At 39.9% G+C, this 22,063-nt stretch overlaps 1 protein-coding gene across 6 annotated transcripts in view; it reads left to right on the forward strand.

Annotated features, from left to right (window-relative positions):
* The window catches only part of pclob (piccolo presynaptic cytomatrix protein b), a 120,980-nt gene that overhangs the window by 65,624 nt on the left and 33,293 nt on the right, over nucleotides 1-22,063 (forward strand). For 3 of the 6 annotated variants that reach the window (XM_087292979.1, XM_087292982.1, XM_087292980.1), the window contains exons 19-26: nucleotides 1,006-1,482; nucleotides 1,674-7,863; nucleotides 8,205-9,922; nucleotides 10,090-12,223; nucleotides 14,458-14,484; nucleotides 17,619-17,707; nucleotides 20,528-20,603; nucleotides 20,814-20,939. In XM_087292979.1, coding sequence (XP_087149105.1) covers nucleotides 1,006-1,482; nucleotides 1,674-7,863; nucleotides 8,205-9,922; nucleotides 10,090-12,223; nucleotides 14,458-14,484; nucleotides 17,619-17,707; nucleotides 20,528-20,603; nucleotides 20,814-20,939 — 10,837 coding nt within the window. Of the gene's footprint in view, nucleotides 1-1,005; nucleotides 1,483-1,673; nucleotides 7,864-8,017; nucleotides 9,923-10,089; nucleotides 13,033-14,457; nucleotides 14,485-17,618; nucleotides 17,708-20,527; nucleotides 20,604-20,813; nucleotides 20,940-22,063 lie in introns of those variants that run through there. The other 3 variants (XM_087292981.1, XM_087292983.1, XR_015514739.1) reach the window with 2 other exon arrangements.

Raw genomic sequence — 22,063 nt, forward strand, 5'->3', positions numbered from 1 at the left:
GAGTTTGTTTTGCCTCTTGGTGCGGTTCATTTGGGCAGGTGTGAATGCAGCAATCGTACTCGAGTGCACACCAAAAGTGCACCAAAAAAGCCTATGGAGACCTCCTTAAAGAGGTGGTGTCAGTACGCTTTCAATCGAACCCTGGAGTGGTTCGTTTCTGGTAAGAACATGATCCGAACTAAAACATACCCAACTGCAAAAAGTACTGCAGCTTTTTGGACTAACCCAGCTGCTGTAGGCTGATGCGCTGTGCATTTTGGAATGTGGAGGAAAAATATTTGTTGACAGTATTTTACCAACAATTTTAAATGAGAGAGAGCGGGAGGGAGAGAGGGTCATTACCTGATGGGTCATTGGTAATATTTCCAGAAGATGACCATGTCGCGGTTTAGCTAAATTAATTCACACCTTCTCCTGAAGTGACTAGGGATATGCCTTTGCTGTTTGTAATTCATTAAAACTTTGTTTTCCAGCCGCAGCCACGCTTCATTCTCGAAATGTATAGTTTGTCTAAAGCTATAGTTTGTCTACAAACTATGTAGTTTACTATGACCAGGGATACAATCAGTCAGTGCAGTCATCTCTCCATTGTAAAAAGGAACATTTTGTGTCTGCCGGTTTGTTTACTTGTGGGAGTTCCATTGGCATTTTCCCGCATATTGATTCTGACCAATCGAAAAGCAGTGTGGAAATATGTTCAATAACATCTGGCCAATGAGTGATGTGGATTTTGTCAGATGACTGCATTTTGGTTCTTTTCAACTGGTTCGGACCAAAGCAATCAGTGTGGTGTGAAAAGGACCCAAAGGGCAGAAAAATGCTATATGTATCATTTGTTGCCCTTGTTCTGGACCAAATGAACAGAACCACAGATGTGAAAGCACCCTTAAATGCCTGTTTCTTAAATACATTTTAGCATTTGTTTAAATATTACTTATATTTACAAATACATTTTAAAAAACATTTCAATATCTTTGTATGTCTTTTTTTTCTTTTTTTTTGCAGGCTGAGTGGTTGTGTTTGAATTGCCAGACACAGAGAGCTATAACTGGGCAGCTGGGAGACATGGGGAAAATACCAATAGCTGGTCCAGTATCTGCCAAAGACAAACCTACAGTCACATCCAAAACACAGCTTCCTGAGACTCCTGCACCAACACAGGTAGCTGCTCCACAACCTGAGCTAAAACCTTCAACTGAAAAGCAGGCAAAGGAAGAGAAGACTACTGTTGAAAAGGCAGCGGTGACCACTCCAGCAGTCCCTGCATCTCTGTCTGTTGTTCCTACCACATATTTGCCACAGACTGAGATGACAGCTGTGGTGGCACCAATACCAGCTGCAGAGTCTCAGAAAGCTGTTGTTACCGCTGCTGAGGTCACTTTGACAGAAACAGGCAGAGACAAAATCCCAGATGAGATAAAAGTTGAGAGAGGACCAATCTCTATGATTCCAGCAGCCACTGTTGAGGCAGATGTAGTAAAGGTATAGTATTTTGTATTCATTATTTAGCAGTGCAAGAAGCAGTTGTTTTTGCACTGTTTTATTCAAGTGTTGTATGATATACTAAAAATAAATGTTTGACATGAAAAGGTGACGATATGTTTTATGATAAAAGCTATACTGCAAATTTTTGTCATTACAGAATTAATTGCATTCGGTCTTCGTTTTTGCAGGTCAAAGAAGATACATACACTCATCCTACAACAGAAGGACAACTGGACAATGTTGTGATACAGATAGATACCAGTCTTACAGAAATTTCTAAAGTAGATACCTTGAAAGCAGATACTAAAGAGCAACAAAGAAAGGACATCTTACCAGTTTCAGTAGAATCATATAGCTCGGCTGAAGAGGAGCTTAAAGAGATACAGCGGGTCAGTGAAATGGCAATGAAAGAAACTGCTGCAAAACTGTTGCCTGTCAGAGCACAAGATAATGTAAAACAATACCATGAGGACAGCAGTGAGAGTGAACCCTCTCCTCAGATACAAAGAAGAAGAGTGAGGCCTCCATCCTCAAGTAGTGAGGACTACAAAATAGACAGTTCAAATTCTGGAGATGATGAGGAGTTCATCCGTAGACAACTCATGAGCATGGGTGAAGATGAGAACTTACCCTCTGATGAGGAAAACATTGTCAAAGAACAACTAGACGCATCGCAAGAAACCAAAGAAGTCGATTCCATGAAGCCTAAACGTGCCCTAAAGAAACTTACGGTAGAACCTGAGGAGTACCTGTCTTCTCATGATCAAGATGACCAAGTTGTCCAAGTCATTCCTGTCTCAGAAGCATTAGAAGTATCAAGTGTGGAAATAGATGTCTCGGTTGACAATAAGATCACAGTCACTGACACCATAGCAGCTGCCGTTACACAAAAAAGCCCTGTTAGACAAACCACTGAGGAGTATGAGAGTCTTGTTGAAGACTCATCAAAAGGTGATGGGTCTTCCAGTGTTCAGGTGTCCAGCATCACACCAGGAACGGCTTCGCCTACTTCTGTGTCCTCCATTGATGAAGATAGTGATAGTAGCCCAAGTCATAAAAAGGCAAGAGCAGAGAGTAAACAGCAAAGAAAGGCAAAACACAGACCGCACGGCCAAGCCCTTGCCACTATAGAAGACTCATCTGAGGAGGATGGGTTACATGAGAAAGGTGATCAACCAATGGAGCTAGAAGAAGAAAGAGATGATCAACAGCCATTAAGAAAGGCCTCAAGAAAAATGAAGACTGAAAAAGATGAATTGGTCATGCAAAGGAGGCGCGATCATTTGACGAAAACTGATAAATTACGTCAGGTTGCAGGAACAGAGGAACGGAAGTCCTCTTCCTTCTCTGACTTTTCGCCCAGTGTTGAATCTGATGCAGAAAGTGCAGAATACAGAACATTATCATCTGAAACGCAAGAGGCTGCAGGGAAGCCATTAAAGAATGCTGAAGAGGTATATGAGGAAATGATGCTGAAAGCACAAGAATACAAAACATCAGAGAAATTTACACCACCTGATATTGAACCATTATATGGGGGCATGTTAATAGAAGACTATGCTTATGAAACTTTGGTTGATGAACAAGACCAGGCTGCAGCAGCTTTTGGTAATTTCACCCATGGGCAGGACCGGGAGTCTGTGAGAATACTTATGACACCAGATGAGGCTTACGAGGAGATGATGCGTAAAAGGAGCAAGATTGTGCTAAAAGAAGAAGAGGCTCAGCAAACATACACAACAAAGATTGACACATCATTGCCACTTGATGACAGTGACACTTGTTTTGTGACTATTTCTGGAAACGATGCACTTGCTGCAGATAAAAATTCAAAGACACTGTTGCAAACAGAGGATGCATATGAAGAGTTGCTGAAGGCACAGAAAGATGTTTTAACACCAGGAACAAGTCCGACACCATCAACTCCTTTGTCTCCTGCCTCCCCTTTGACTGTATCTGAGTCATCATATGATTCCCCAGAGGTTATACTCATTCCTTCAAGTGGAGAAGAAGACAACCTGGCTGAACCAATTGAATGTATTTTGGAGCCCTATATTACAGAGTCAACGTCTACTCAGGATGCGTTTGTAAATAAAACATTATATCCTATTCCTGATTTAAAGATCACCCAGTGTTCCTCAGGTGAAGATGAAATCGAAGAGGAGGACATTGCCAGACAAGAACAAATATCACCTGAGCCAACTGATGTCTCTCTAAGTGAAGAAGAACCACAAGCCCCAGGAGAGTTATTTGAGAATGATCCCATTTCTGTTGTCTGTGAAGTTCCTTCATCAAAATATGTTGTGGAAACAACAACGCTATCTCCACTGTCTCCACCAACATCCCCAGCAATTTCATCTCCAGATTCAAATCTAGAACTAGCAACAGCTCCATCGTCCTCTCCAATGTCTGACCAGACATCTGAATTAACTACACCAGCTAGCCCCAGTGTCGCTGATGTTTCTGTCCCAGTTGTAATTCACATGCCAGACCTGATGGATGAGCAAACCACAGTACACCCATCAATTGCAGCTTCCGCACAGACTATTGTATCCTCTTCACCTGCCATTTTAGCTTCACATCATGTCTCGGAAGATGCTAGCACTCCTGCTCCTCCTGAAGTTCTTGCTTCAAAACCAACTCAAGGTCCCAAACCAACCCTGGCTCCAAAACCAACAATAACAAAAACCATACAGCAAGCAGTCCCTTCTCCTGAGTGGGTTTCGACCAATACAGTGGATTCAACTCAGAAACCTTTAGCTGGTGCAATACATGAACCAACATCAGTTACAAAATCAGCAATTACAGACAAACCAACTGTTGCACCCATGACTGCTGAAAAAGTTGACCATGTGAAAATGTCAACTACACCAGCTCTTACACCTATTGTTCAATCTCAAGAAAAACCTTTAATAGAGACTTCAATTGTTGTTCAAATGCCAGATCATATTTCCTCTTCATTGAAGCACCCAGTTGTAGAACAAACTCCAGTTTCAGCACCTACTCTGCCATCTACTACATTAAAGAATCAAGTACCTACAGCTATCGCCATTGTTGCTACTATGCCAGACACACTCCTATGCCAGGTCACGTCTACATCTCAGTCAGTGGAACAAGCATCAACTTCTGTTCCAACAATGGTACCATCCTCAGTTCCAGCTAGCATCGTCTCTACAGACCCAACAAGCTCAGCTGTTGTACAAGTGGCCACACCACCATCTGCTCATACCACGTTACCTGCTTTGATTAGAGATGTTCAGCCACCAGCCAGTGTTTCAATTCAAATTCCCATTCAGAGACTAGTGGAAACCAGATCAGATATTGCACCACCATTACATCAAGCCACTCCTATTTCACCCCCAGTGAGTCACATGGAGTGTATTGCTGCAAAGACAGTCTCTGTTGTTTCTCCTACTATTACTACAACTGTTGCTTTTGAAAATTCACTTTCCCATCCCGTTAAATCAATGCTGGCTGATTCTCAGCCAACAATGACACAAATACCGCAGAAAATAATTCCAGATAATGCAATTCCTCCAATTGAACAGAAACCACAAAGCCAGATTAGTTTCAGATTGCCAAATCTAGAAAAAACTGTTAACGATGAGAAAGTCCAACCTGTTATTGTTAGTGTTTCTCCCATTACTTATGCAGCCACAGTATCGAGTTTTGTTTCTCCTTGTGTGGCATCTGCAAAACCTTACATTTCTCAGGAAAGAACGGATAAACCAGTAATTTCATTTCCACCACCTCCCCTTGCTACACCCCCAGAATTACCATATAGCACAGTACCCAGGTCTGATTTTGACCAGCAAATGGCTTTTCAAACTACCTCATCAGTTACTTCATCTCAACCTAACCCCCCAGCAACTGTGGCTAGTGTGACTGTAAAAGCAGCAGTGACACCAACACACAAATCACCACCCCCTGTTCCCCCCAAACCTGTCTGTATTCCCCCAGGATTGGTATTTAGCCACAGATCACGTGAGAGCATAAAACCACCAGTTAGTCCCGAACCAGTAGTTGTCCAAGCAGTTCGTGCTGCAACTTTGCCAAGAACAAGAGAACCTCCAAATGCATTAACATTAAGTTTGACAGCCCCAATAGAGACCAAGCACAGTGCTTCATCACCAAAATCACCTTTGTCACCAAGATTTGCTAGAACTCTTGAAACATACGTTGTTATAACATTACCATCAGAACCAGGATCACCTGTAGAAACCATTACAACTCAAGCACCTATAAGAAGATCCTCACTACCAACTTCCAGGCAGCAGGTAACATGTGATGCTCCAATAGTGTTTATTCCAGCTGCAATAGATGCACCTGTGTCATTAATTTCAGCACAAGTTGTAGCAGCCCCACCAAAACCTCCCCCAGCTTTAAAAACAGCAGCACCTTTTGGGGGAATGGCACCTGACTTTGCTTCAACTACAATGGAGACTTATTATGCATTGCCAGAGATGAATTTAACACAAAGCATTGCACCACCGTGTGTAACAGTTCCAGAGCTGCCAGTAACTTCTGATCCAATGCTGGTTGAAGCTCCTCGTTTAGTGACATCCTCAGAATTAGCACAGACTATGAGTTTTATTCCTCATATCAGTATGGGAAATGTAACACATTCCCCATCTGAGTTTGTTACACCACATTATTCAGCACCAGTCGAAATGGCACCTCCTGCTTTAATTTCAGCAGCACCTGTTGCAGCACCACCACTACCACCTACTTCTGTAGAACCGACAGTATATCATGCAATGGTACATACCACACCTTCTATGGTTTGTCCTCCTCCCATGGCTTCAGCTTCAACCTTGTATACATCAAAACCATTAGAGGAACTACCAATAACCTTAACCCCCATGTCTGGGGCGCCAGCAGTGTCTGTTCCTCAAAATACAGTGAGTGATGTTCGAAAAGAACTTGAGATGCAACAAGTGCAAACAGCATATTCAGTACCAATAACAATAACCCAGATTCCAATCCAAGCTCAAAATGAAGATATTCCTGGTTTGGATATGGAAGAAGTACTAATAGTCTCAGCCCCAGAAGAGATATTAACTGATCTGGGTCCAACGCCAGTTCCAATAACACAGCAAACAATTTATGAGGAAAAAACTGAAATTCCGTCAATGACTTCTGCAACAGCAGTGCCACCAGTACCAGTCACATTTACCCAATTTACAAAATCTATTGAGAGTCAAGAAATATGTGGACAGGATAAGTTTATTTCAAGCATGAGTCAAGTCTACTCTGCAATTTCAACAACTGAGCAGCATCCTGACACCTTGCCTAAGCTTGTAACCCAAGTTGTCACGACTGAAGTGCAAAGAACAACAACTGTGTCAGTTGTCCAGGAGAGGATTCCTGTAGACCCTATTCCTGAACCTGTGAGTGCTACAGTCACAATTCAACCAGAAGTCCATCAAAAGTCCAAACAAAATGGAAGAATACATTACCCTACCGATGTCGTAGATCTCACCACATTTAAAGTCAATGTTACAATGACTGACAGTGGAATGGATCTGACAGCCCCAGACTCAAGTAGGTCTTTTCTGTCAAGTGAATCAAGTGGCCGACAGGCTACTGCTGTACAGCCGGAAATTGTGAATCTTAGTGCTGAAATAATCCCCAGTCCAACTCTGTCTGTTGTAAATGATAGCATAACAATAGTCACTTGCACAGCTACAATTGCCTACAATAACAATAGCACAGTTGACAAGCCTCTGGACCTTGGAAATGCTACTTCAGTGCCTCTTTCACTTACCACATACAATCCATTTGAGCCTCTTGCACAGATTGTATATAGACCAGTAAATTCTCAACCTAAGCCTCCAGCTAGTGCAGAGATTCCTGTTAACCTATCAAACAGATCTGCCACAATCAGCGCCCCTCCTCTAATGCCTCTTACTGTAGCCCCAGTGAGCTTCACAAATGGCACTGTTGGTATACCAATGCATACAGAGCCATCAGTGGTTGGACCTGTAGATCTCACCACATCTAAGCCATTGAATACCATGGTTGCTTTGTCCTCATCTTCTGGAGTGGTCACAAATGTTGTGGAAGATGACGGTACACCAGTTGATCTTACATCTGGTAGACGAACAGTTTGCTGTGATGTTATTTACAGGCTTCCGTTCACAGGGAGCTGCAGAACACAGCCTCCTGTGACAACACAACCAGACACTCAAATTGGCTATGAAATTGATGATGCCGAAATGCCTGTCATTGAAAATCTCAGTACCATGAAGACATCGATATCGGACAGTAATTTCAAAGAGACTGGGCTCCTTAGTTATGAAAGGAAGAATGGATTCACCTATCAGAATGGGGCACCTGAGGGAGCCATGGATTTGACATCAGCTAAAATGTCAATGGGTGTGTATGACAGTGTACATATACGTGTATGTTTTATATTATTTTATTTTTATGCTAATGTTTATTGATTTTGTCTGAGTGTTTTCTGTGATTTACTTTTTGAATGTGTTGATTTTCATTCTTGTCTTTTTCTGTTTCTTTGTTTTTTGAACAGATGCATGCATTTGCCTCCGTGTTGTGCCTCAATGTTTTGGCTTTGCATCCTGCTAATCTGATGACACTGACAAGAAATTTGCATGCTCTTTGGCTTCAGCTCCACAGTTTATAACTTAATGTTGCATGAAACAGAGGAATTGTTTAGTTAGATGCTGATGATGCTATTTTTGTTTTCTTAACAACAGAAGAAGCCTTAGACTACTCAAAGAAAGGTACTTTGGCATTTACTGGAATCACCTCTACTCCATATTCTCAAGGAACATCATATGGAGTTAACAGTTTGCTAAGATCAACAAATGGCATTGTTTACTCATCTGTGGCTGCACCTGTTCCCTCCACGTATGCCATTACGACCCAACCAGGTTCAATATTTAGTACAACGCACAATAGTCTGACTGATCCTACAGAACCATTGTCAGCATTTGAAAATCAGCCTGCTCCATATGGCTTCGTGCACACAGCCACAGACCAATCAATATTCTCACAATCTGATATATCAAAGGATATCCTACCCTCTGCGTTAGCTAGTCTACTTCCCTCATTGACAGCTTTCCCTGAGCTCTATTCAGATGCTACACTTGAGGCAATAGCAGCCTCACTGGATACACTGGTATCCCCAAATTTCCCTGATTTAGATGACAGCAAGAGCCAGCAGTACAAGGCAGAACATGAATTTTTACAATTAGAGAAGCTAAAGCAGCTGTGTCTAGCTGAAGAGCTTGAATGGGAGAGACAAGAGATACAGCGTTATCGTGAACAAGAGCAATTCATTGTGCAGAAGGAGCTGGAGGAACTACAGAACATGAAGCAGCAGCTTCTAATGCAGCAAGAAGAAGAAAGAAAAGCCCAACTGATCCTTCAACAAGAAACCTTTGCACAGCAGCAACATCAGTTAGAGCAGATCCATCGATTACAGAAGCAACTACAGCAACAGTTGGAAGAACAAAAGATATACCCATATGGGTTCGGCCCAATTGAGGGGATGTCCCCACCTATGGGCTCAAACATTATACTTGACTCAAAATATTCTGGGGGAGATAATGGACAGTATTGGCCAGTAAAGGATGACAATTCAATGTCTTCTGCGGTTTCCACCCATGACTCCACATTAGTTCAAAACTGGCAATCAACAACAGTACAGCACAGTTCAAACATTCCTGTAACAGTGAGTGCACAGACAAAGGAGCAAATGCAGTTGTCCACAAACATGTCTGATTCAGCAAAGCAAGAGCAAAATCTAGGGTTAAGTGGTAAGAAACTGATCGAGAGTGGTGTTCAAACGGATGATGAAGACGAAGTTGAGAAGATTCCATCTGGCAGAAAGAGAAGAAGTAGGAGAAGTGTAGATAGCTGTGTTCAAACTGATGATGAGGATCAGGATGAGTGGGATGTTCCTGTTCGGAGTAGGCGCAGGTCTCGTTCCAGTAGATATGCTGATGGAGAGAAGGGTAAAAGCTCTAAGGTGTCAAGTATTGCGATTCAGACTGTAGCAGAGATTTCAGTTCAGACAGAGCATTCGGGAACCATTAGAAGATCTCCTGTTAGGGCTCAAGTGGACACAAAGGTAGATTTACAGAGAGAGGGCCAAACAGAAAGTGATTCAGATATTACATCAGACAAAGATAAAAGACGCCCAGTTCCTACTGGGATAACTGTTAGCACACACCTAACAGCTGATGATGTTGGAACTTCAATGGTTACCAAGTCTCCAAAGGTACTATGCTCCCCAGTCTCACCAATGTCCCCTGGGAAAAGTTCACAAAAGATGCTTACAGCTGATTCATCAAGGCATCTCAGTAGTCCAAGATCACTACGGGCTTCACAACGATCTCTGTCTGACCCCAAGTCACTTAGTCCAACAACTGAGGACAGAATGATGTACCAGTACTCAGAAACCTACTCAGTAAGTTAAATCCAGTTAATTCTTTTCTTGTTATGTAAAAAAAAAAAACATTTTTTATTTTATTATATCATATTCATAGCCAATTTACCATTATGTATGTTTCATTTCTATAACTTGCTTGTTTCTTTTCTTATTTCTGTTTCATCATTCTTTATAATTTTTCACAGAGCAAAGGTTCTCAGAGTGGCACACCAGTTGGCTCTTATAAGAAAGTAAAACGCACTCTACCTCATCCACCCCCGGAAGAAGATAACATCATTGGCCTCTCTGGGTACACCACTTCTTCAACCAGAAGACGAATGTGCAGGAACACAACTATGGCACGAGCCAAAATCCTTCAGGATATAGACAAAGAGCTGGATTTAGTTGAACGTGAGTCCTCCAAACTCCGTAAGATACAGGCAGAACTTGATGAGGAGGAGAAAGAGATAGATGCTAAATTGAGATATCTGGAGATGGGTATAAATCGAAGAAAAGAGGCTTTATTGAAAGAGAGAGAGAAGAGGGAGAGAGCCTACTTACAAGGAGTGGCAGAGGAGCGAGACTACATGTCAGATAGTGAGGTCAGCAACATCAGAGAGGCACGAGGCAATGGTCATGGACTAGAAAGGCCACGGACTGCCCCACAGTCAGAGTTTAACCAGTTCATCCCTCCACAAACTGAGTCTGAGTCCCAGTATGCACAGCTTACGAGCCCATACTCCCATTATCAGTATGCATCTCAAACAAGTCAGTACCCTCAGCAGACTTTGTACCAGCAGCAGTCTCTTTACCATCAGCAGGTGTCCCCCTACCAATCCATCTACTCATCAGTGCCCTCACTTAATCAGCAGTCCCAGCAGACTGGCTATGACCATTCCTCACTCCTTCTGATGCAACAAAAGCCCCGTCAGACTACTTTGTCTGACTTAGAGCCAAAAATAACAACAAACTATGAGGTTGTACGCAACCAGCCCCTCCTAATTGTCCCTACATCCACAGAGAGTGCCTATGGAGTTTCCCATCTTGGTGGCAAATACAGTAGCCTTGATCTGCGGATGGGCCTGGAAGAGAGAGCCAGCATGGCCAGCAGTCCCATGTCGAGCATATCAGCTGAGTCCTTCTATGCAGACCTTGATCACCACAATGCGAGGAACTATGTCTTGATTGATGACATCGGTGAACTCACAAAAAGCTCAACGGGTCTCGGGTCAAGCTACAGTATCGCCGATAAGGATATAAGCAAAGCTGATCGACTTCTCCGGACTGCTGATATTCGTCGAACAGCAGATGTGGCAGACTTTCTCAGTCCACTCCAGTCTGCTTCTCGGCTCCATTCATATGGAAAAGCAGATGAGGATTCCATGGAGGAGCCATATGAATTGAAGATGCTGAAACAGCAAATCAAGCAGGAATTCAGACGAGGCACTGATAGTCTTGAACAGCTTACAGGCCTGCCTCATTACCTCCATTCTGACACTAGTTTTAGACATTTCCCCAAAGCTGAGAAATATAGCATCGGGAGACTAACTTTAGAGAAGCAAGCTGCCAAGCAACTTCCTGCGTCAGTTCTTTACCAGAAACAGCTAAAGAATAAAAAAGCACTCATTGACCCTAAAATTACAAAGTTTTCACCCATCCAGGAGAGCAGGGACATTGAACTAGACTACAGCAACTTTTTGGCCTCTGCCTCATCAGTTGGTGGACTGTCTGCCAGGGCACGGCTCCTGCAGGATGAGATCACATTTGGTCTCAGGAAGAATCTAGCAGAGCAACAGAAATATCTGGGTTCAGCTCTTGGTGCTAACCTGGCTCAGTCCCTCAACTTTGGCCAATCTCTAAATCTAGGGCCTACCATAAGGTCTTCCCTGCATGAAGATGGCACCTACCCCAGCGGCACTCGATCAAGACCTTCCTCTAGGCCTTCATCTGTGTATGGACTGGACCTTTCTATCAAAAGAGACTTATCAAACTCTTCACTACGCTTGAAAACAGAGGGTGAAGGCATGGACTCCCAGTTTGTTTCTAGAGCTAAACCAACAAGTCTGCCAATCAGTCAGAGCAGAGGTCGAATCCCCATTGTTGCACAAAACTCTGAGGAAGAGAGTCCATTGAGCCCTGTGGGTCAGCCCATGGGAATGGCCAGAGCATCTGCAGGCCCGCTTCCACCCATATCGGCAGACTTAAGGGACCAATTTGGCTCCAGTCATTCTCTTCCAGAAGTCCAGCAGCACATGAGAGAGGAGTCTAGGACAAGCGGCTATGAGCGGGACATTGCCTTTATAAAGGATGACCTTCAGGGGGCCATGTCAGATAGTGAAGGTAAATTTGTTATGAGATCTGTTATATTTAGTCCCAGCTTCTATTAATGTGCATCTTTGTATGGCCCTGAATGCATTCTTTCTGTGTAAATTCAAATGTTGCATTTTTTCTTTAGTCATCTTTTGTTTCAGAATTGTTTACACGTTGTAGGCTATCACATTTGCATGACGTCATCCTCTTGTATTTAAAATTTCACCTCCATGTGTAAACATAACAGTTTTTATGTATAAAAGCCCCGTGTTTCTCAATGAATTTGCATGCTATCTACATGCAAAATGGGGGCTCGATTCCTTTATCGTTATTGTTCAGTCATATACATATAAATGGAAAAAGTTTTGGAGATCTTCAAAACTATTCTTCCAGCTATCTTTATCCACTGTACACTCAGTGCCTCTGTTATCTATACTATCCTACAGTTGATTAAGAAACTGCTTTGCCATATCCTATATTTTACTTCATAATTTAGAATGAATGATTATCCTAGAAAGGCAGTACACTGTTTGTCTATTTGTGAATGAATTGAACTGTTAATAATCTTGTCATGTGCCATATTACACATAAGAAAATAATACGATTATGCTGTTTAATGGAAGATAACAGAATATAGATTATACAAGTATATTTTAATAAAACTGAGGACACAATTTAGCATGTTTCTGAAAGTTGATCTGTTTATAACATGTATTCATTGGACTTTCTATTATCTACTACTTTTAACTCACTTGTTTTGCAGTTTTCTTCTTCATGCCATGTTAATGCTTATCATTGGTGTTTCCAATTTCCATCCTTAATAAATTCTGACTATTTCATTTTTTTCTTTTATTTTTTGCATGAATTGGCATAACATCTTGCATGATACATGAAAATTTATATATTTTCATTTAAGCTGCTTTGTGTGGTTTCTTACTTTATGTTGTGATTCATAACTGAAGATTAATCAAATGTTACAATCTAAAATCTCACAAATATTGACTTGTGATAGGTGATTTGTAAGATCATTATATAAATGTTTTGATTAATAATATGCTTCATTATTTTCTCTCTTTTTGTGTAAAACATGTTTGAATCTTTAAACGTTTAATGCTGATAAGATAGCAGTATTGGAGGGAAATACAAAACCCCCTTCTAGATATTGATGATGTCAATTTAACATCAAGCAATTTTGAAAGTCTAATTTAAGTTGGTATAAACAAGCAGAATGCAAAGTTCAAAGGTACATGAGCTGTCACTGGGGCATTACCTTTTCAAAAGGTACATATTTGTAACTGAAGGGTCCATAATGGTACCTTAGAGGTACTTTTTAAATACATTTGGGCACTAGTATGCACCTTTGAGCTACCACTGTGGACTCTGTGCACAAATATGGATCTTTTAAAAAAGGTACTGCCCCAATGACAGCTCCTATACCTTTATTTCTGAGCATGTGGTTGGCTAAACTAGATGTTTTGCTAAATGCTTTACTTAAATTAAAGTCAAAGGAATGCTCCAGCTTTAAAAAAAAAAAAAAAAAAAAAAAGCTATTTTATTAGTCCTTGTCTGTAGAAACAAGCACAAATAAATCGATTTTACTTCGAGGAGTATTTTGTTCTTGCAACTGCAAAGATGCTGTCATTAGTTTTGAACCTGGAGCATTTAATTAAGACCAGTACTACTAATATTGCTAAACAAATACTTGCTTGTGTAAAGTTTAAGCACCTGTGTGAAGATTATTATGAAGGATTGTTACTTGTATGCTGCCTTGCATGTATTATCTTAGCTGAAGCATTACACTCTCAGAAATAAAGGTAAGCAAGCTGTCACTGGGGTGGTACCTTTTCAAAAGGTACACATTTGTACTTAAAGGGTCTATATTGGTACCTCAAAAGCATATTTTAGCACCTAAAAATTTTAAGAGGAACACTTTTGTACAGTTAAGGTACTAATATGTACCCTTGAGGTATTAACATGGACCTTTTAGTTACAAATGTGTACCTTTTGAAAAGGTACCATGCCAGTGACAGCTCGCGTACCTTTATTTCTGAGAGTTTTTAGTAAAACATTGACTCTAGTGGTTTTAGCAAATTAAAAAATGAGATAATTGCATGCATTATGTATTTCTAATAGCACAAGTTAAAAAGCTGTGCTGAAAATGTAATAGTGTGTATGTTATAGTGTAATATTCTTTAGCACAACATAGCTCTGTTTTAAGGATAATTTTGCAATGAATTCTCTGAAATGCAATGTTTGCACTACAGCTGGAGGTCCTAGCTGGAATGTGAAAGGTGAGAACTGCTGTTCAACAACCTTCAAAATATCATTAAGCATAAACCTACTTTCATGCGTGCCATAGTCTTGAGTGATGGGCATTTCTCTGTAGTACACCTCAGACCCATCCTGGTGTTCATTATCACTGCACTTTCTCAAGGTCTCTCTGACATAGCCTGATCATATCAACCGGGCACATACATGTCTACATACACAAGTACATATGTGTGCATTTCATAGCTCTTACTTTATCCCATCAAAATGTCATAAATACAAGGCAATCTTCAACTAGATAATAGTTTGAATACAGAACAAGGGTGCTGTTTCAGTTAAGGATACTGGACATCCTTCTGTTTTTATTCTATAGGCCATACCTTCACACCATGGTCAATGCATCGTCTAAAGTGACATGCACTGTTGATTTAAGGTGACATTTCCTTGCAGAAGGACAGCACATCAAGCCAAACTCCTGCACACAGATCCAGTTGTCAGTTTTCTCCTCACTCTATTAGGAGTTAAATGATGATTTGTGGCACACTGTAGTGCAGGCTCATGAATATAAATGCTTCGCTTACACAGTTTTGTAATCAAGGCACCTGCAGGTTGGGCAAAATATCCAGTAAACAAAACAGAAGAAATTGCTTGGCTGATCTATTTTAGGTTTGTGCTGACACATTCGACCTAGCTGGAGTTATGAATTATTCCAGGAATTCCCAATGTCTTTGAAGAAAGAAAAAAGTGCTAGACTATCTGAAATGAAAACTGGAACAAAAAAAGAAGTAGCCTAATGCAAATGTTAACATTACCACCAGTGCAATGTCATAGATTAAAACAAGTACACTGCAAAAATACTTATCTTAATCTGTATTTAGTCTTGTTTTTCTAATAAAAATATCCAAACATTCCTAAAACAAGATTAATTTACTTGAGAAACTCAAATGCATATCTTATTAATGCATATTGCTTATACTCTTAAAAGTTCATTCATCGAATTGTTGCTTCCCGGATGAATATGTAACTGTTTAACTGCAACTACATGCCAATTCCTTCTCAGTTGAGTAATCTTTGACTGTCTGCTTAATATCTGCTGATACTTCTTCAACAGACATTTATCTGACTATAAGTTACTTTGCAAGTACATGTCAACACACTAACACTAACCCCAATAACAGTCTACTTATAATCTACTGAGAATTAGCTGGCATGTAGAAGCAATGAAACTTAAATTCAACAAAATGAATTAAAGGGACCAGCAAAATAAATTGATACCAAACTTTTATTGTGCAAAGGTTCATTGTAGTTAAAATATATATATATATATATATTATCAAATTATTGATAAGTTCTGCCAACGCAATCTTACGACAATTCGTACCCTATTGATTTAGTGGCTAATTCATATCAATTTATACGATCTAATTCGTACAATTTAGTACGATTTGCTCATCCCTATTGACCGTTGGAGTAAGGGGTGGGGTTGGGTGCCACGCCTCCTTTTTAAAATTGTACATTTTCGTACATTTTCCTGAAATTAGCCACTAAACTGAGAAAACATAAAATACTTATGTTTTCTCAGCAGATCAGGCTGGTTCTGCCCACTGATAGATTCATTGGGAGCCCAATAACGGTTTTTCAATGGCATTGCTGTAAGAAAAAATAAACCTTTAGGAACCTTTATTTTGCCAGACGGTAACAATTATTTTAATGACAGATTTATAAAGATAAGTCTTATTTTAACAATTGTGCATCACAACTAAATTTATCTTTAGGAATGTTTTCTTTATAAAATATTTGTAATGAAAAACAAGATGAAAACACTTATTAAGAACTAGGGATGTCCCGATCAGGTTTTTTTTTTTTTTTTGCCCTCGAGTCTGAGTCATTTGATTTGGATTATCTACCAATACCGAAACTCGATTCGATACTTCTATAATGCATTAAAATAGAAAAAAGAAGAGCGAAGAAACAGATCCGGGATGTTCTTTATTTTTTTATTTAAATAACCATCATTATTTTAACATTCAACAACTGTTAATAAACAGCACTCCTGTGAGGTAGCTTGAACAATCAAGTAATAATTAATATAAACTCTTCACTTTTGGACTTTAGTGCAACAGTAAATATTGAACAAATCTAATATAAAAACAAATAGCACCTCAACCTACTGTAAAATACCCGGCATGCAATCCCAAGTTTACAAATCTCACAGTTTGCTATGGCAATGTTGTCGTCTTCAATTTTATAATACCTCCACACAGCAGACATACTGCTTCTTTGTTCTACTTTGCTGGCATTTAACCAATAGCATCTCTGTAACAAAGTGATGTCATGCCACGCATGTTGCGGTTTTTGTGTGAAGTCAAGAAAGAGGTCTAACTCTGTCCTGACATATCAATAGATGTGTTAAAATATAATGAAAAAATATATGCTGCATGATTGGACCCGATTTCCGATCATGTGATCGAATCTGGACATCCCTATTAAGAACGTATGTAGTAGTTTGACCATCATAAATTATGTTTTAGCATCATGAAAGTCTGGTTTCATAGTGCAGAAGCTGAGGTTTTGTCTTGAGTAGTGATCAATTTGTATAGTTTAACTAGTGTCCTAGAGATTGTACTAACTAAAAGTGTACTAATCATCAGACATATGGTAAGACATCTCATCATCACACTCTTGTATGATGGTGTGTGTATGTGCGTATATCTGCTGTGGTTCAGACCCACAGCAGTTCTCTATCAAAATCTCGACGCATGACATGTAGCCCGGTCCTGCCGGGACACAGCGTGCATGTTCATGTATGCATGCACCAAACACGTCTCAGATCATTGCTTTTTCTGCCCTCACCCTTCTCTGTCACCGCTTCCCCCGGGGTCCAGATAATTAGCACATGTAGCTTTAATCTAATCGAGCATTCTCAATTTGAGGCCATGTAAGAACAGAGGTTAGTGTCCTTTTAACACAGTGATTGCTCTTGGAAGCTCTGACCCAAATCCTTCAAGTTGTCAGTTCAAACACTCCAGCAAGAAAGTGTCCCCAACTGGGGGTGGTGAAGAGATGGTTGTCTGGGAGAGAAAGTGATGGAGTGGGACACATGCCCCTGTTTTGTCACTTGTGATGGTACAGTGGCTGCTTTCTTCCTTTCTTCTAGCATATCACCTTCAGCATGAAGAGACAGACTGGTTTGACAAACCCCGCCAGGGACGTGGTGGACCAGAGTCTGGGCCTGACAGAAGACAGGTAAACTGCACCCACAGGGTGACTGTGATGTTTCCACATAGGATGCAGTTCTAAAATCTTTTGAAGAATTTCACATAAGTGAACTTTCAGACTGACGGCAGAAGGTCTTCAATCTATTCCTGCCCAAGAGCTATTTTTCTAACAACACTTTTGAATAAAAGAATGCTAGTTAGGTTTTGAAGAGTGGTTTAAACTGATTTGTAGCTGGTCATGAGCTGATTCTGCTTGTCCTAAGCAACTCCTGCTCAGGACCAGCACACGATGACCAGCTTAGAAACAATGTAAACCAGCTCAAAACAGCAATGCTTTAATCATACCCAATATTCAGTTTTTTTTTTAAACAGGGAAGTAAAGCAACCAATTATTATTTTGTTCAGAGTCATGTTTTAGGGCATGCAAATACAACTCCCCTATATATCTCTTCCTGTTAAGTTTATCCTGCTCCAAACAGAATTTCAAACCAATCAAAACAGTGCTCTCCTACATAAGAGCTCAGTGCACTAACAAGAAACCTCTTAAGGACAGTATAGAGATGTTAACTTGTTCAACTTTCACCCCCAATACCCCAAACTTCATTCCCATTTGGGTCATGGCACCAATGTAACTCCTTCCTTCTCACTTGCTCTAAGCTGGATTTGCAACAGTGTTTTCCTGCATGGGCACCGGTGCACTACAAATGTGACTCTTATGTTGGGTTCATATCAAAAGTGGAGCACTGTCACTTGCTCTAGTTTACTTGCGGGATGTTTTTTTTTACCTCAAGCTAATTTTCCTCTTGAGTTGAATTATTGAAACTTATGGAAAAGACATGATTGAAACTAATTCTGCATATTAGCAGGAAATGTATTGTGCACTCCACAACATATACAGTTGAAACCAGACGTTTATATACACTCTAAAAAAAAAACAATAAAAAAAATGTCTGATGGTAAATCATACTAAACGTGTACTGTTTTAGGTCCGTTAGAATTACCTAAATGATTTTCATTTGCTAAATGCCAGAATTTTAAGATAATTTCTTTTTGTTTGAGAATTTTTTAATTAATTTCTAGACAGTCAAAACTTTACATACATTTCCTTGGTATTTTTTTTACATTTGCTTTTGAACTGTATAACTTTGGTCAAGCATCTCACAATAGTTTGAAGGAATTTTGGCCCATTCCTCCTGACAGAATTGGTGTAACTGAGTCAGATTTGTAGGCTGTCTTGCTTTTTCAACTCTGCCCACACATTTTTTTATAAGATTAAGCTCAGGGCTTTGTGATGGCCACTTCAAAACATTCACTCTGTTGTCCTTAAAGCACATTTTAACTATTTTGGCTGTATGCTTAGGATCATGGTCTGTTTGGAAGACCAATTTGTGGCCAAGTTTTAATTTCCTGGCTGATGTCTTGAGATGTTGCTTCAGTATTTCTACATAATGTTCTTTCTTCATGATGCCATCTATGCTGTGAAGTGGACCAGTCCCTCCTGCAGAAAAACAGCTCCACAACATGATGCTGCCACCCCATGCTTTACAGTTGGGATGGTGTTCCTAGGCTTGTAAGCTTTCCGCTTTGCCCTCCAAATATAACACTGGTCATTGTGGCCTAACAGTTCAATCTTAGTTCCATCAGACCACAGGACATGTAACCAAACATTATTTTTTTCCCAGTGTAATTTAGCAAATTGTAATCAGGGTTTTTTTTTTTGTTGTTGATACTGGCTGGTTGATTTTCCAATGTTGTCACAAAAGGAAACAGTGTGTGTGTTTCTTAAATACTATTTTACAGTATTCTACACTATTCCTCCAATTAACTCAAATGTTGTCAATTAGCCAATCAGAAACTTCTAAAACCTTGACACCATCATCTGAGCTTTTTCAGAGGCAGAATAATCTTATTGTGTGTAAACTTAGTTATAACAATTTCTCAAAAAATATCTATCGCATTATTCTGCTATTAAGCATTAAAGAAACAAATATGATAATCCTAACTTACCTAAAAGAGTAAAGGTTTAGTCATATTAACATCTGACTTTTTTTTTAAATGGTTATGTGCCTTTTTATATGTTGTACTGTATGTAAACTTCTGGTTTCAACTGTATACCCTCATCAATCAAATACTTAATTTCCCTTTTGGTGTAAACCCAGCATTTTCTGGCGTTTCTATTACATTTATCACCAAACCCTATTCCCATATGGGTCATGGCATCAGTGTAACATCACCAATTCTACTCATTCTTCTCAAATCTGGATTAAATGAAATATTTTCAGGTATTGGAGGTGGGCTCAAAATTAAGGAATCTAAAGGACTTACACCAATAATTACAGACTCATATGCACAAATAAATAGCACATTTAAGAACCATGTCTTCTTATGTCAAGAGTCTATGCTGTGAACTTTCGAAAATGTAGATTTCGTTTATAGTGTTCGTTGTTATACTTGTAAACACACCATTTTTTTTTCCTGGAAATGAACTAGTTTTCAATCAATACGATGACACCTTCAAAAATCCTGAGGTTTATCGCACCTTGTTGGCTTTATGCATCAGGCATTCAGCCAACAGTCAGTGGGTGAGACACCTGAGGTACAGAATAGACCTTGAACAATATATCCATTGAAAACCTCCACAGTCATCTAGCCTTAACTGGACAGTGCTGTATTATGCATGAATAAATGTACAGTAAAGCTTAGCTTACAATCTGATAGGTAACAATAAAGTTATTCCATGCAACCACATGGGCCGAACAGCAAACTGCATCTGCATGCATGTAGCTATTGCAAAAAGCACAGCTCATTAATTATTCAGTTATTTGCTTCTGTGTTTTCGTTTTTGCAGATGAAAGGCAGCCATTACCCCTTCCCACACACTCGCATCAAACTGCAACGGGACCCCAAGGACCACAGTGTCTCAGGTATGTTTCTCAGCAATTACTCCGCAAAATACACAGCGGAGTGTAGTCAATTAGGCCAGCAAACTAAATTACTGAAAGGAAAGGCAAAACAAACATGGCAATCTATCTCGTGGAAAATGTATTGATGAAAAGATCACAATACTGAGATGCTCTGATTAGGATCCAATTACTTGGCCATTTATCAGCTAAACTGAATCTGCATAATTTCAGGGAGTGGGCTGGGAATCAGAGTCGTGGGTGGAAAAGAGATTCCAGGAACCAACAGAGAGATCGGAGCCTACATCGCCAAAGTTTCAGCAGGAGGATATGCTGAGCAAACGGGGAAAGTCGTAGAAGGTAGGAACTTCTATTGCATGTTATTCTGTCCTAAAATATTACATGGATAGTTCACCCATGTCAAATTGCCATCTCCTGTGGTTTGTAGTGTAATGGGCAGCACAAATGTCTTGATACCTCAGGCTGTTGATGTTGCTATCCACTCTGCAGATCTCTAGCACACCCCCATACTAAATGTAACCCCAAACCATGATTTTTCCTTCACTAAACTTGACTGATTTTTGTTAGAATCTTGGGTTCATGCTGGTTCCAAATAGGTCTTCTGAGGTATTTGTGATCATTGGGATGCAGTTCAACAGATGATTCATCTGAAAAGTTTTACCATCTGCCATTTTTCCAAATCAACTAGAAGTCAAATTATTATGTGTTGCTTTTACAACTAGGATTGGCAACAAGACTTTCGTCAGGGAGTGTAATTAATAATAAGGAATTTTGTCTGTGTGAAATATGCTTTGGACAGTTGTCAGAACTATCTTTATTTTAAGCTCTGTTTAAGCCTGAGATTGAGTTATCTTCAATCTGACCAAGCAAAAGGGATCCAGGTGAAAATTTGGTCTAAAACAGAATTGTGGTGTCATATCCCTATTTATTACAACGTAATATTTATTTTTTAAGCACACGTCAGCACATCCATTCAAGTATTTTGAGCATTCAGTATTCTATCAAAGGAAACCCGATTTGGGAGGCCATTTCTCATTTCAGCGGGGATGCAGTATGATTGCTCTCCTTGTTGACTACGCTGGCTCAGCAGGCTCTGTCAATTTAGATCAGCTCCACTGAGAGCAGCTCAGCTTCCTGAACATGCTTTTGCTTGTTTAATTTGTACTCTTTCAAAACTTGAGATTTTAGCCAAGACTCTTTATATTAATTATTTTGCTTTTATAATGCCAATGCTTTTGTATATTTTATTTGTTTTTTGTTTTTTTTATGTATGAAAATTGCAAACAGCAATCTGCTGGTAGATTACACAAGCATCTGTTTTCTATCTTAAGCATGCATTCCCTTGATACAGTGCAATAATATCTGCTGGCACCATGGAAAAGGTGTAATTTTACAGATTTAATAGCTGTAGCAGTGATATTGTCTGGGCCAGGAATTCAATGCACACAGTGTCGCACAGTGAA

This window comes from Danio rerio, chromosome 18 (assembly GCF_052040795.2).
Source record: "Danio rerio strain M-AB ecotype USA chromosome 18, GRCz13ab, whole genome shotgun sequence".
Taxonomy (NCBI): domain Eukaryota; kingdom Metazoa; phylum Chordata; class Actinopteri; order Cypriniformes; family Danionidae; genus Danio; species Danio rerio.